We start from the raw sequence: 15,351 nt of genomic DNA on the forward strand, positions 1-15,351 counted from the left end.
TGTGATTGTATTCAGGTAATGGCTAATTGGCATCACCAAGAGGCCTTCAACAGCTGAGGACTAGGTTGGGTGAAGTCAGAGGTTTCCTAGGGTAAGCATAGGATAGGAGCAGCAGAGATCAGCGGTAGTGAAAGGGACCTGGTGGAATCAACGCAATCCTTGGAGAAGGTACAGATAGATGTGGAATGTAGTATGGGCCCGTACTACTGAAAGCAGAGGATCCGTACCTGAATCGAGGAATGCCAAGATAAGACCAGGGAACTGGTAGTAATTGTGATCCCTCCAGAGGTATCAGTATCGCTAACAGTTGTCATTTCTTTTGTATTTCAGAATGGTGGTACTACGTTCGAGGCCAGCAGTTGGCAGTACAGGAGAGGGATCAGGTTCGGGATCAGGTTCCGAGCCCGTGGATGAGGGTCTACGCGAGTTCATCACGTCTGATATCACCAGAGGCATCCTTGAGTCGACCCCCATCATCTTCGGGTCGATCAAGGAAGGGATATTGGAGTTGATGGAGGATCGCCTCCGGGCATTCAGGAGCGACATGGCATCTGGCCAGTCGGGATCTCGCACGCTATCCTTCAAGGACTTTCGGGGTAGTGGTGCACCAGATTTTCATGGGGCGAAGGACCCAATAGCTGCCAGACGACAGATTGTCGACATTGAGTCTGCCCAGATGATTAGCTTCTGCCCTAAGGGGTCGAAGGTGAGGTTCGCAGCGGGGTGTTTGCGAGATCGACCTAGGGATTGGTGGGAGTCTGTGGGGGACTCATTGGGAGCCTCGGCTGTCGAGGCTATGACTTGGTCGGACTTTGCGACTAGGTTCAGGGCGGAGTTCGCGCCAGCTATCGAACTTCAGCAGCTGGCCAGGGAGTTCTTGGATATGAGTCAGACAACAGAGACTGTGGCGGAGATCACTGCCAAGTTCCGGGAGAGGGCATTGTTGGTGCCCCAGTATGCGGGTGATGAGGATATGAGGAGGACCCGTTATCATGACATGATGCGTGCTAACATTCGGGAGCATGTTAGCTTTTCAGCTTGCCCTACCCTGGAGTCCATGATTTCCAGGGCGAGGGAAAGGGAGATTGATTTAGAGCACACACGGAAGAGGAAAGCAGAGGCGGGGTAGGTGGTTGGGGCTTCGGGGAAGAAGCCTAAAGGATCAGATGGGAGGCCGAAAGGCCAAGGAGGACCGGGCCGCTGTGGGAAATGCGGTAGGACGCATGAGGGAGCATGTAGGATGGGATCAGCAGGCTGCTACAAGTGCGGCAAGATAGGGAACTTTAGCAGGGATTGTACTACTCCTGTTTTTGCTATTCAGACATCGGAGTTGCTATGTTTTCACTGCAACCATAGGGGCCACAAGAAGGCCAATTGCCCCCGGTTGACAGCATCAGCACGACAACACCTGTTAGGGCGCCGGCCCCAGCTACCCTACGGATTACAGATGGCCAGCAGGGTAAGGCAGAGGCTCCAGTGGTGAGGAGCCGGGCATTTCAGCTGATGATAGAGGAGGCACGCACCGCACCCGATATGGTGACGGGTATGATTATTTCCCTCTACTTTATTTTTATGATGCTATGATATTGATATGTGCTCTATGTATATGCATTAGGATCGTTCCATGTGAATGGTATTCCTGTCCAGGTGTTGTTTAACTCAGGTGCCACCCGATCATTTGTTTCCCTTACGCTTAGCAAGAGGTTTACTGAGTCTTCGAGCATGTTGGATTGCCCTTTAGAGGTAGAGATTGTCGATGACGATCGGTGCGAGCATCAACAGTGTTCAAGGATTGTGTTTTGAGGATATTTGAGGGGCGCTATTTAGTGGATTTGGTTCCCATCCTGTTGTGGGGGAACAAGGTGATTATAGGTATGGATTGGTTGAGCCCTTATGGGGCGGTGATAGATTGCACGCAGCAGCTAGTGCGGATCAAGACCCCGAGTGGGGGAGAGTTGGTGATTCTCGGTGAGAGGCCACAGCGCGGACCTGCGGTATGTTCAGCAACGAGAGCTAGGCGCTACCTTCAGCAGGGTTGCGCTGGATACATCGCGTATGTTATGGATACCCAGGAGATGGGTAAAGCGACGGCGAGCGAGGTTCCAGTGGTGCGAGACTACGCTGACATGTTCCCGTAGGAGCTTCCTGGGATACCTCCGGAGCATCAGATGGAGTTCAGGATCAATCTAGTGCCTGGTACGGCTCCAATAGCCAAGGCACCCTATCGGTTGGCTCCTCCCGAGATGCAGGAGTTGTCTACGCAGCTGCAGGAGCTGCTAGACAAGGGGTTTATTTGACCGAGCAGTTCACCCTGGGGAGCCCCGATCCTGTTTGTGAGGAAGAAGGACGGGTCACACTGGATGTGTATAGATTATCGGGCGCTGAATAAAGTAATAGTGAAGAACCGTTACCCACTCCCGAGGATTGATGACCTCTTTGATCAGCTACAGGGAGCATCTTGGTTCTCCAAGATCGATTTGCGTTCGGGTTATCATCAGATGAGGGTCAGAGAAGAGGACATACAGAAGACCACGTTTCGAACGCGCTATGGACATTATGAGTTCGTGGTGATGTAGTTCGGGCTCACCAATGCTCCTGCCGTGTTCATGGACCTCATGAACCGCGTGTGTAGACCGATGTTGGATCGGTCTGTGATAGTTTTCATTGATGACATCTTGGTTTATTCCAAGACACAGGAGGAACATGAGGAGCATCTGAGAGAGGTTTTGGAGACCCTGAGGAGGGAGAGCTTGTATGCCAAGTTCTCCAAATGTGAGTTTTGGTTGCACGAGGTGCAGTTTCTTGGGCACCTCGTCAACCAGAACGGGATTTCAGGAGACCCGACCAAGGTGAAGGCCATGATGAGGTGGGAGGTTCCGAAGTCTCCATCCGAGATTCGGAGTTTCCTAGGATTAGCAGGATACTATCGGAGATTTATTCGGGATTTCTCCAAGATAGCCGTACCCCTGACACGGTTGACTAGGAAAGCCGTGGTCTTTCGTTGGGGGCCTGAGCAGCAGGCAACATTCGAGATTCTGAGACAGAGATTGTGCGAGGCGCCTATCTTAGCCCTGCCCGAGGGCGTAGAGGATTTTGTGGTATATTGTGATGCGTCAATCTCAGGCTTAGGTGCAGTATTGATGCAGAGGGGGCATGTCATTGCTTATGCCTCGAGGCAGCTGAAGCCTTACGAGGCAAACTACCCGACGAATGATTTGGAGTTGGGGGCAGTGGTTTTCGCCCTCAAGATTTGGCGACATTACCTCTACGGGGTTCGATGTACCATTTACACGGACCACAAGAGTTTGAGGTACCTCATGGATCAGCCGAATCTGAACATGAGGCAGCGTCGGTGGTTGGACGTGGTGAAGGATTATGATTGCGAGATCCTTTACCACCCAGGGAAGGCCAATGTGGTGGCCGATGCACTTAGCCGCAAGGCGGCACCGATCAGGGATATTTGTATGAGGATGACTGTGGTGAATCCCCTGGTTGGAGCGGATTCGGGAGGCCCAACAGGAGGCTATGAAGGAGGAACACCGAAAGAGTGAGCAAATAGTGGATCAAGTCACCTCCTTCGATTATGATAGTCGGGGGTTATTGACACTACACCGTAGGGTGTGGGTGCCATATCATGGAGGTGTGCGCCAGATCTTGATGGAGGAGGCACACAAATCCTGATTCTCTATTCATCCAGGGGTGACAAAGATGTATAGGGATCTTCGTCTAGACTATTGGTGGCCCTGCATGAAGCGGGACGTGGCGTGGTACGTCGAGCGGTGTTTGACCTACAGGAAGGTCAAGGCCGAGCATCAGAGACCGCACGGCAAGATGCAGCCGTTGGATATCCCGTTATGGAAATGGGAGGATATTACAATGGATTTTATCACAAAGCTTCCCCGGACGGCGCGAGGAGTGGATTCGATTTGGGTCATCGTGGATCGATTGACCAAGAGTGCCCATTTTATTCCGATTCAGGAGAGTATCTCGGCCGAAAAGTTAGCCAATATCTACATCAGGGAGATCATGGCACGGCACGGGGTGCCAGTGTCAGTGATATCGGATCGAGATGTGCGGTTCACTTCCGGGTTTTGGAAGAAGTTTCATGATGAGTTGGGCACTCGTCTGCACTTTAGCACCGCCTTTCACCCGCAGACGGATGGTCAGAGTGAGCGGACCATCCAGACTTTGGAGGATATGTTGCGGGCTTGCGGGCTAGACTTCGGTGGTAGCTGGGATACCTATCTTCCCTTGGCTGAGTTCTCGTACAACAACAGCTACCACGCGAGTATTGAACATCCTCCATTCGAGATGTTGTACGGTCGGAGGTGCAGGACCCCGATATGCTGGGGTGAAGTTGGCTAGAGGGTCATGGGGAGCACCGAAGTGGTTCTCAAGATGACCGATAGAATCCAGTAGGCTCAAAGCAGGCTTCAGACTGCGCAGAGTCGGCAGAAAAGTTATGCCGACAAGCGTCGATCAGACCTGGAGTTCCAGGTCGGGGATATGGTTCTCCTACAAGTGTTGCCTTGGAAATGCATCATTCGATTCAGGAAGCAGGGCAAGTTGGGCCCGAGATACATTGGTCCGTTCAGGGTTGTAGCTCGGGTGGGCAAGGTGGCATATAGGCTGGATCTGCCAGCCGAGCTCAGCCAGATCCACAACACCTTCCATGTCTCCCAGCTGCGGAAATGTCTCGTGGATGATTCAACGGTGGTACCATTAGAGGATATACAGGTTGATGACAGCCTGAATTACATTGAGCACCCAGTCGCAATCCTTGACCGGAAGTCGAAGGATCTGAGGGTGGAGTTAGTGAAGGTGCAGTGGCAGCACCGAAAGGGGTCCGAGTGGACTTGGGAGCCGGTGGAAGAAATGATGGAGCATTACCCCGAGCTGTTTCAGGATCGAGTAGCAGACTTCGAGGACGAAGTCTAAAATAAGTGGGGGAGATTTGTAGCACCTGGTTTCTGGTACGTAAAATTTATCTTTGTATTTTCATTTTTAGCCTTGGACTCAGCGAGTTATAGGCCCGACTCGCCGAGTAGAGATGGAATCCGGAGCATGTTTAAGTTGGCGACTCGGCGAGTCCATATTCCAGACTCGGCGAGTCACCGCTGTCTGATGAACCCTAATTCCAAGGGTTTGCCCCTATTTAAGCTAGCTTGTGCGACCCAAGCTCGCCCTCTTTCACCCTTAGAGCGCCCTACATCATACCCTAACTCGTTTCTTGTGAGATTGAAGTGATTAGAGTGATTCCTTGAAGTTTTGGGGAGAAGAAGGAGAGTGGAGCAAGAAGAGGAGAAGGAGACCAGATATCTTGGTGCTATTTCAAAGTTCTCTGAGGTATATCTCTACTTCATTCTGTTTGCATGCTTAAAACCCCATTAGAGCACCTTTTGAGCTCTTCTTGAACCTTTTCCAAGCTTGTGCATGAAGTAGAATTCGTAATAGGTTGATTATCCACTAGGACTAGTCATGTTTGAGCTCCAGAAGCTCAGATCTATAACCTTTATGGGAGTAAATTGCTTGAATGTCCTAGATCTACCTTCTTAGCCATTATTTCGCCTATAATCCCCATTCTATGCATTTCTACACGTAAAGTTGGAAACTTTACGTGTAAATCCTGCCCTAGGAACCCAGATCTATGAATGGCATGAGCTGGATCCAAGCAAAATCGTGTGTATAGTTTTTGCATGTGGCCGACTCGGCGAGTCCAGTCGCGAGTTTTCGCATTTGCGGGTGGAGAGTAGTGAGTCATTGGCTGTGACTCAGTGGGTCGGAAGCCAGACTCACTCATGAAGTCACTCGGTGAGTCAATGCCACGACTCGGCGAGTTCAAGGCAACCTTCTTGTCTCAAGAACAACTCGGCGAGTTGTTCATAAAACTCGGCGAGTCACAGCTTAGAGTGTTCATCGGATGAAGACGAATTCGGCGAGTTGTTCATACAACTCGACGAGTAGAGACGGAATTATGGTCGGACGAAGGGAAAGGGACTCGGCGAGTTGGCAAGCCAACTCGGTGAGTCTAGTCAACTGGCAGTTGACTGTGACTTAACTCTTGATTTGTAAGGGTAAATGGTCAATTTACCCTGAATTCGGTTAGTAGTATTTGACTAAGGGTTTTGTGGAAATTATAGTCGGAGGATTTCCGGAGCGGCAGTAGCAGCAGACAGTCAGTTCCCACGTAGATCGACAGTTACTTAGAGGTGAGTTTCCTACCAGTAGGAACGGGTCTAAGGCACCAAGGCCAGCCTGTATAGACGAGATGTTAGTATTAGAGTGTGGGTCGAGCTCGTATCTCTTGGTTGAGTTGATTATGATATATGTCGGTATGATAGAGTTGTCTATACTTGTTGTCTGTGTGATACTTGTATATTATGGGATAGCGGCTGAGTGTGGGCAAGGCTCGTATCTCTCCGAGAATGGAGTGTGGGCGAGGCCCGTATCTCCCAGATAGTGGAATGTGGGCGAGGCCCATATCTCCCGGTTAGTGGAGTATGGGCAAGGCCCGTAACTTCATGAGTGTGGGCGAGGCCCATATCTCCTAGTTGTATGTTGTATGCTTGCATGGTATGAGGTATTATGGGGGAACTCACTAAGCTTCGTGCTTACAGTTTTCAGTTTTGCTTTCAGGTACCTCTTCGTCGAAGGGGAAGGAGTTGGCGCGGTAGTGGTACATCACACACACACCTGCTTGTATTTCGCATTATGACATCTACCTGGGAGATTGTACTCTGACATTTTTATGATTATGACAATGTTTTCTGACATGCAACATCTTTTGTGAAATGAAATGGTTGTTGAATGATTTATCTCTAAATGTTTTGCTAAGTACATGTTTTAAAAACGAAATTCTTGGCTTGTATTTTTGGGATGTTACAGGTAAAATGGTCATTTTACCCTTAGAAGGATTCTTAGTTTGTTTGACTAAGCATTATCGTATAGAGTTAGTCGGGTAGTCGTGGGAGCAGCTAGCAGATATTCCTCACGCATGAGTTAACCATTCAGTTTGAGAGGTGAGTTTTCTCTTATAGGAACGGGTCTAAGGCACCAAGGTCAGCCCGTTTATGTATGATTGTATGTGCCAAGGTTAGCCCGATGTAGGTTTTATGTTCTGGACTGCAGTCTGATGTCCGGCGGGGCCTGGTGCAGTTAGTATGATTGATGTCTTCGTGATTCTTGCATGTGTATGATCGTGTGTTCTGGACTTTGGTCTGATGTTGGGGCAAGCCCGAGGAATGTTAGCTTTCTTATTGTGCTTATGTCTATGTTTATGTTTATGTTATGCTAATGATATGTATATTGGACTTTGGTCTGATGTCGCGCACGGCCCAATGCAGGGGTTAGGCCCAAGTTATGCCGGACCTTGGTCCGATGCCGGGCGAGACCCGATGTCAGACTCATCTGATGTCGGGCGGGGCCCGATGCAATGGGCTAGTACCAATATATGATTATGTGTATAGTATGTGGTAGCTTGGGGAGACTAACTAAGCTTTGTCCTTACAGTTGTCAGTTTTGGTTTCAGGTACTTCCACTAGCAAATGGAAGGGCTCAGGATGATCGCATGACACACACCACAGTTTCAATTTGGGATTGTTTTAGACTCTGATGATTACTTATATGATTTTGATATAGTTTCTAACAGGATGTATTCAAGATACATGATTCTTGATTTTTATAACGATGATGGATGGTTTGTGGTTTTATTAATGATTTAAAAATGAAGTTTTCGGCTTGCATTTTTTGGATGTTTCAAGTTGGTATCAGAGCCTTGGTTTGAGGGATTCAGGCACACTTTCGGGTGTGTCTGAACTCAAACTAAGGAATTGGTATAGAAATTTTCAAAAGAAAAAACATTTTTACAAAAGGATTTGAGAAAAGGAAAGAGTTTTAGAAAAAGAGAAAAGAACTTTTAAAAGATAAAAAGGATGTGGTGCATGCAATCAGCCGAGCTCAAGTAAATACTCCGAAATTCCCCATACAAGTTATGTTGTGATATGATTCAACTGTTGGATTTTACCTAAAGCAGCTTGGAATTGCAGATGCTGAAGCAATTTTCATTCATGTGGGGGATTGTTGGAAAATTAATTTTGTTAATTTACAAAAAAAAATGGATTTTCTCCATTTTTTAGCACAAATTTTGGACTCTAAATATAATCAAAACGAGTTATTGATTATATATTCATGTTCTCCTCCGTGATATCTTCATTTTGATATATCACACGTCCAAAACAGATTAAAAATGAATGAGAAATTACTTTTCAAAGTAGGGCAATTGGAAGAGAAAGTAATGAGTTAAGTGGGTTCTAAAACTCATCCCACATTGGTGGAAGAATGAAAAGGAAATTGGTTTATAACTACAAAGACTAGCTACCTTTGTAAGGCTTATTAGAACCAATGCTCTCTCTTACGCGTGCACCCAGAGGTGGGGTGCAAATGCAAGCCAAATTGGCTTCAGGCCACTGAACTTGTGTGCAAGTGCGCGTCCTGCGAGCACGAATGCACCACCACTCGACCAGAAAAGTTCAAGGACCTTTTTTGCATTTTTTCCTTTTGGTTAACAGTTACAAAAACGAATTAAGAGTAATTAATCATAGATTACGGTTTTGATTTCTTGATTAATTTTCTTATTTAATTGTGACAGTTACAATTTCGTTTTAATTACATCGGTTACATTGGGTAGTATATATACAACGCCTATGTGACTGATCCAACACACCGGATGCAACGAAATCACTCTCTTCCTCTCTTACGTTTCCGCTTCATCTTTTCTCTCTTGCTGCAACCAAGGTATAATCCAGGCTAAGTGAAGGTTCGGACAATCTAGAAGAATTGTTTTCTACTGTTGTATCTTGGGAAGCAAATATCCATATATGGCAAATTTGTTTTAAGTAAACTGTGTTAAACACAGGCCTCAGTCAAGAATTTTGTGGTTTTGTTCTTTCGTACAATTGTGGGTTATATTTTCCTAACAGTTAAAATCTTGTTAAGAGGAGTCATCGCTTGAAATTTAAACAATCACACACACATGCTACAACAGATCTCGATCGATTATGAAATGGAAACACAAGAGGTGAGCATCGGATTCTCAGAATATCGATTCCGATTTCTGAAATTGAAATAATCAATTAATCAATAATTTGAAATTGAAGATCGCTAGGTCTTTGGCCTGACGAGAATGAGTGACTCTTTTAAATGAGAAGTTATAAGTTCAAGTATGTGACATAGGTGGTGTTTAGGTTAGTTTGTCATTTAAAAAAAATCTAAAATTGAAGGCTAAAAGCAATTATAAAATTGTGATCTTATTGGATTTTAAAACTTAAAATTTTGAGTTTTGAATACGATGGTGTACTGATTTTGAAACAATCACTGAATCAATAATAAATAAAAAAAAAATCAACTTAACGAGTTCGAGAGAAGGAGGAGCGACATCAAACTTTGATTGGCGAGAATGTGGGGATGAATTTGACCCGGTGAAAATACATTTGAATCAATTTTGTTTTGGGCATGTATTACTAATCTACTATAACAAATTGTATGTAAAAATTAGCCCCCCTCACAACATGGACCCGTTGCGTTCGTCTACCTTGCACACCCTCATAAACGCCCATGTCCATGAATACTTAACAATCAATATATCTCGTAATACAACAACAGGCGTACACAAATGTCATATGAAATGAGGTAAGAGAAAGATTCAATATAGACATCTTGTCTCTAAGCATAGATACAAACGTTAGCTTCCTAGAAATTCTTCGATAAGAAACATGCATGCAAAGAGAAAATGGAAAAAAGGGTGGGGAACTAAAAAATTAGAACAAACAATAAAACATAAAGTAAAATCAAATAAAATATATACCAAATTTGCTTTTTTTATGAGTGAAATGTTTTAGTTTTTTTAGTGGACCACACAAAATCTTTAAAATACATGGTACATTTTGTATATGTTTTATATGAAATGGATATGAGACAAGAAAATTGCGTATCACATGCGGGCCAATACACACAATTATCAAACTATCCACGATAACATCTCCAAAAAAGTCAAATCTTCACTTTTTCTCGATAAAAACAAAAAAATATACTTTTTTATAATTATTATATTTGATTTTTAATTTAGTATTCAATTTTGATTAAAAAAAATATGCACCTATTAATGAAATGCTTATAGATAATTAAGTAGATGATTTGTAATTATAAAAATAAAATTGATTAAATGGGCACGTTTATGTCAAAAAAAGTTTTGCAATATTTTGATAATTACCAAAACTTTCCGTTATTTTTAAAACTTACCCAATTCATCTCACCTATCAACTTGCAAACTAATCTAATAATTTTATATAAATTATCAATACTTATTTTAATTTAAATCTTTAAACTTTTTATAATATAATAATACTTTTTCAATAATTTTATATTATTCCATTTTCATCTTTTTTCCAATAATAACATAAACATGAGAATATTAGTACAAAAACAAAAAAGCGTGTTTAATACTTTAATTCATTGACTCTTTCTTTTTCTTCAATTTTGAGCTAAAAATGGAAATTAAAATTCCTTTAAAGCATGAGCGTTGTCGGTTTTTCTTCTATACCAAACCCTCCATTGAATTCAATTCCTGTTCTTCAAAGTCGCTGAATCCAGTGGGCGCCTCCATTGAAGTATTGAACGTGACCCGATCCGTTTACAGACTCACCATATCATATCTACCCTTCTTGATCAGCTCAAACTGGTTCTTTTCATTTTCAGATCAAAAAGATCATCGCGAACTTTCTATTTCATAAACCCTTCTTTCCCTCTAATAATTATCGAAAAGGGTTTTTGAAGTTCCATCATGGGTTTTCGAGCATTCTTCATTCCTTACTTCCTCTGTTCCCTCCTGTTCTTCCCCAATTTCTCCATCCAGTCTTCAGGATTACGCAACATGTATCTCTTCTTTACTAAATTCTCGTACAATTAACTTAATTTTGACTTTTCGCTAATGAGATTTCAATTTTTTTTCCAGACGTGGGTCGATTATCAGATTGCCGAATGGTGATTCTTATGGCCACCCTTTTGATCCCACTCGAGTCACCCAAATTTCGTGGCATCCAAGGTTTGAATCATCTATTTCATGTTCTTGGTTGTCTGATTGCATGAACATCAGTTTAAAATTTGAAATCTGTACAGGGCGTTTCTGTATAGAAACTTTTTAACAGACGAAGAGTGCGATCATCTCATTCAATTGGTTAGTAACACTATCAATTTCTGATCTCCTTCTATAAAATCTCTTTGTATTGTAACCAATTTGACATGAATTTGGACGATCAGGCGAAGGATAAGCTCGAGAAATCCATGGTTGCCGATAATGAATCTGGTAAGAGCATAGAAAGTGAAGTCCGAACAAGCTCCGGCATGTTTCTCAACAAAGCTCAGGTAAACCGATTCATCTGTGATTCTGTTCATAATCAAACCTAAACATATGGAAACATCAATGAAGAATTCTGAACAATATATGTAATGTTTGATCTTTGATTTGAAGGATAAAGTTATCGCTGGAATTGAATCAAGGATTTCTGCTTGGACATTTCTTCCTGTTGAAAATGGAGAAGCTATGCAAATATTGCATTATGAAAATGGTCAAAAATACGAACCACATTGGGATTACTTCCATGATAAAGCCAATCAAGCCATGGGTGGACACAGGATCGCTACTGTTCTTATGTATCTCTCTAATGTCCAAAAGGGTGGTGAGACTGTGTTTCCAGAGTCAGAGGTACGACCCTTTTTTGTATATTCAAGAAATAGCAATATACTTTCATTTCATTATATTACAACATTGCCCTTTTAATCTTTTTTATTTATTTATCAATGCATTGAAATTGTTTCGTATTTTGAATGACATTGTTATAATTGGGTAAATTTTTTAAAGTACAATGCTATTATAATCTTGTTTTTTAAACCTTTTTAAAGTTTTAGCATAAAGTCATACATTATATAATTTCCACCATCCGAAAGATGATTTATTATCAATTTGTAATTTTTTTTTTTTTAAATCTTCGCAGATAAAAGAATCTCAACCGAAAGCTAACGAAGATTGGTCCGAATGTGCTAAAAAAGGTTACGCAGGTATTAATTTTTTTCCTATTCCATGAAAATTCTACTTCAAAACACATTATTTAAATTCGTAATCGAAATCCAAATCAACTATCCACGATGGGACCCACACAACACGATGTGACATCCCAGGCACATGTATCAATATATCGACTTTCCATGAGGTCACCCATCCTGGTAGTACTGCTCTCGCCTGAGCACGCTTAACTGCAGAGTTCTGATATTATACTGTGTGTTACATTTGTAGTGAAACCGAAGAAGGGGGACGCGTTGTTGTTTTTCAGTCTTCATCCAAATGCTACAACCGATGTATTAAGCTTACACGGGAGTTGCCCCGTGATAGAAGGCGAGAAATGGTCAGCAACAAAATGGATCCATGTCAGGAGCTTTGACAAGTCAGATAACACAAGTGATGACTGTACGGATGACAATGCGAATTGCGCCATGTGGGCGGCAGCTGGTGAATGTAAAAGGAATCCTGTTTATATGGTTGGGTCTCCGGAAGGTTCCGGATATTGTAGGAAGAGTTGCAAAGTATGTTAGTAGATACACTTTCTCGTGTCTATATTTTTCGTGTGTGAGAATTTGGGTATAAAGGTAGTTGGTGTGTGTAATCTTTGAGTTAAAGGATATGGGGAAAAGATATAATATAAGATGAATTTCTTTTTGAAGCGAAATAACAAAATAACAAAATACATTTTATGAGGTTTAAGTTATACATTGGTATTATACTATTATGTGTTAGTCGAATAAAATGTAAACTATAAGAGTAAAGTTACGTTATATTTGTGAAAATATAGGAAGAATTAAAAAGGGAAAATGTAGGGTTTCATGCCACCTAATTCTGAGTTTACAAAACAAAGGAAGCTCACTTTTATTCATTTCATTGCCTTTCACACAAAGCACCTCTCCTTCATATTTTGAATCTTTCTGAGTTATACACAACTAACGTACAACTTGTGTTGCATAAGGTACAAGTCATCACAACATTACTATTTCGGTTTACAAACCATTCATATAGTAATGCAAGAGGAACCAAGCACATGAGAGAGAGAGAGAGAGAAATATTTTTCATGTCATGTTAAGGGTGAATGAAGAGATCATGCAAAATGTTCATTAGGGAGCCAATTCTACATGCTTTTGTTGCCTTAGCACTTGTTAAATGTAGCCTCTCACATCCCCATTATATGCATTCAAATTGCATCACCATTTACATTCACATTCACCATTTTTAGTCTTTTTTGTGTGTAATTATTGATGGGAAGAAGGCCTCCTTGTTGCGATAAATCGCATGTTAAGAAAGGGCCATGGACAGCTGAAGAAGATGCCAAGATTCTTGCATATGTTGCAAGTCATGGAATTGGAAATTGGACTTTGGTTCCTCAAAAAGCAGGTTCTTAATTAATGTTATGTTCTTAACAAACTTTTGATTATTTTTGTGAAGTTTTGTAATGACTTGTAGTACATTATGCATTTATACTTGTAACAGGTCTTAATAGATGCGGGAAGAGTTGTAGGTTGAGATGGACGAATTATCTTAGACCCGATCTTAAACATGATAGTTTTACTCCTCATGAAGAACAACTTATTTTGAGGTATCATCAAGCCATTGGTAGTAGGTATGTTTCTTCTCTACATTTCATGTCACTGTTCCCAAAACAAGAAAACATGTTATATTACCTAAAATCAGTCAAATAAGTGTAAGGATAAAAGAAAACATATTAAATTACCTAAAATTTTCTTGATTTGGATTTTGTATCATGTGACAAGTCAAATGTTATTTAAATGCTTACAACTTGGCTTTATTCGTATAATAGAGTATTATTTCAACAATATAATTTTTGTAAAAAGACATTTGTTATTTTTCAAAGAAAAATTGTGGTTGGTAGGTTAACCAACCCAAGTTGTTTTGATTTGCACTAACAAAAAAAAAACTTATGTTACCGGTCTATTTAACATCTCAAAAGAACCAATCGATGCAAGTAATGTTTTTTTGGTTCAAGGATTCCAACAAAATTGGATGGAATTGGAATTCAAGATCGGTTGATAAATAGATAAAATTCAATTCCATCGGCTTAACTCAAATTCTTTTCTTGATTGATTTCACCATTCCTAAATTTGGATGGAATCTCATTCTAATTTCTTATATTAAAACACCAAGGATTCAAGCGAAATTATATAAAATTGAAATTAACGATTCCATTTCATTCCATAACATATACATATTGTAACAAAACTTAGTTCAATAATTGATTGCTTTCTATCATTCCTAGATATGGATGGAATGAATTCAATTTCAGCCTTAATTTTCATATTAAAAACTTTTCTTTCACATATATTAAAATAATAAATATATATTTCCAAGTGAGAATTGTAAAAGCTATTTATTTGTTATCAAATTTCATTTCATTTTCTATCGACCAAATACATAACAGATTCCAACTCTTTCATATTCTACAAACCAAACGCCAGCTAAATTTCTATGTATTGTATCTTATCTTCAGATGGTCTTTAATCGCAAAACAACTACCAGGAAGAACAGACAACGATGTAAAGAATCATTGGAACACAAAACTAAAGAAAAAACTTTCCAAAATGGGAATCGATCCCATCACCCACAAACCCTTTGGTCAACTCCTTTCCGATTACGGAAACATCAACGAAATCATCCCAACCACCACCCCCCGCCCCACCACCACCACCACCGATCACCTCCACCCCGAACCGCTAGATTTCTCACACGCAGACAGTTCATTAACCATAATCGACCCATTCCAAGACCAACACCACCAACTAAACCTCCTCACCCCTCCCCATTTTCACATCAATGAAGCCGCCTCATCTTCCACGTCATCACCCGCATCAAAGACCCCCCATGTGAATTTACCATCTTCTCCCTCCATTTGGTCCGACTACCTCATCGGTGACCAAGAACAAGAGTACACAAACGAATCCGACCTTGGGATTATTTCAGGTGAAAACACATATAGTTACAATGGATCAGGATCAGGATTAGGGTTAGGGGTAGATCCATCAAAGAACATATTAGACATCCCGACTAATTCTATTTCTTTTGTGGAGTCTATCTTAAACCGAGACCGGGAAATGCAATTGGACTTTCCGCCATTATTCGATGGGTATTCCGAGTACTGAAGGGTATAATCGTAATTTCAATTTATATATGTAGTTTTCTTTTTTTCTTTTTTTAAATTCCGTTGTTTATGTTGAATGTTGAATGTTTAACGAATCGAT

General features: G+C 41.7%; 2 protein-coding genes across 2 annotated transcripts; both read left to right on the plus strand.

The window, feature by feature from the left end:
* The first annotated feature begins 10,635 nt into the window (after window positions 1-10,635).
* On the plus strand, window positions 10,636-12,770 carry LOC145037195 (putative prolyl 4-hydroxylase 7). The gene is made up of 7 exons (XM_078985797.1): window positions 10,636-10,929; window positions 11,009-11,098; window positions 11,173-11,230; window positions 11,314-11,418; window positions 11,525-11,758; window positions 12,048-12,111; window positions 12,347-12,770. Exons 1-7 carry the CDS (start codon window positions 10,838-10,840, stop codon window positions 12,640-12,642), a joined length of 939 nt encoding a protein of 312 aa, XP_078841923.1. The 5' UTR covers window positions 10,636-10,837; the 3' UTR covers window positions 12,643-12,770.
* A 312-nt stretch (window positions 12,771-13,082) lies between these two features.
* TDF1 (Duplicated homeodomain-like superfamily protein) lies at window positions 13,083-15,252 on the plus strand. The gene is made up of 3 exons (XM_078985800.1): window positions 13,083-13,492; window positions 13,589-13,718; window positions 14,604-15,252. Exons 1-3 carry the CDS (start codon window positions 13,357-13,359, stop codon window positions 15,250-15,252), a joined length of 915 nt encoding a protein of 304 aa, XP_078841926.1. The 5' UTR covers window positions 13,083-13,356.
* The last annotated feature ends 99 nt before the right edge of the window (window positions 15,253-15,351 follow it).

Source organism: Lactuca saligna, chromosome 3 (genome assembly GCF_052625555.1).
Source record: "Lactuca saligna cultivar CGN05327 chromosome 3, ASM5262555v1, whole genome shotgun sequence".
NCBI classification, from domain to species: Eukaryota; Viridiplantae; Streptophyta; class Magnoliopsida; order Asterales; family Asteraceae; genus Lactuca; species Lactuca saligna.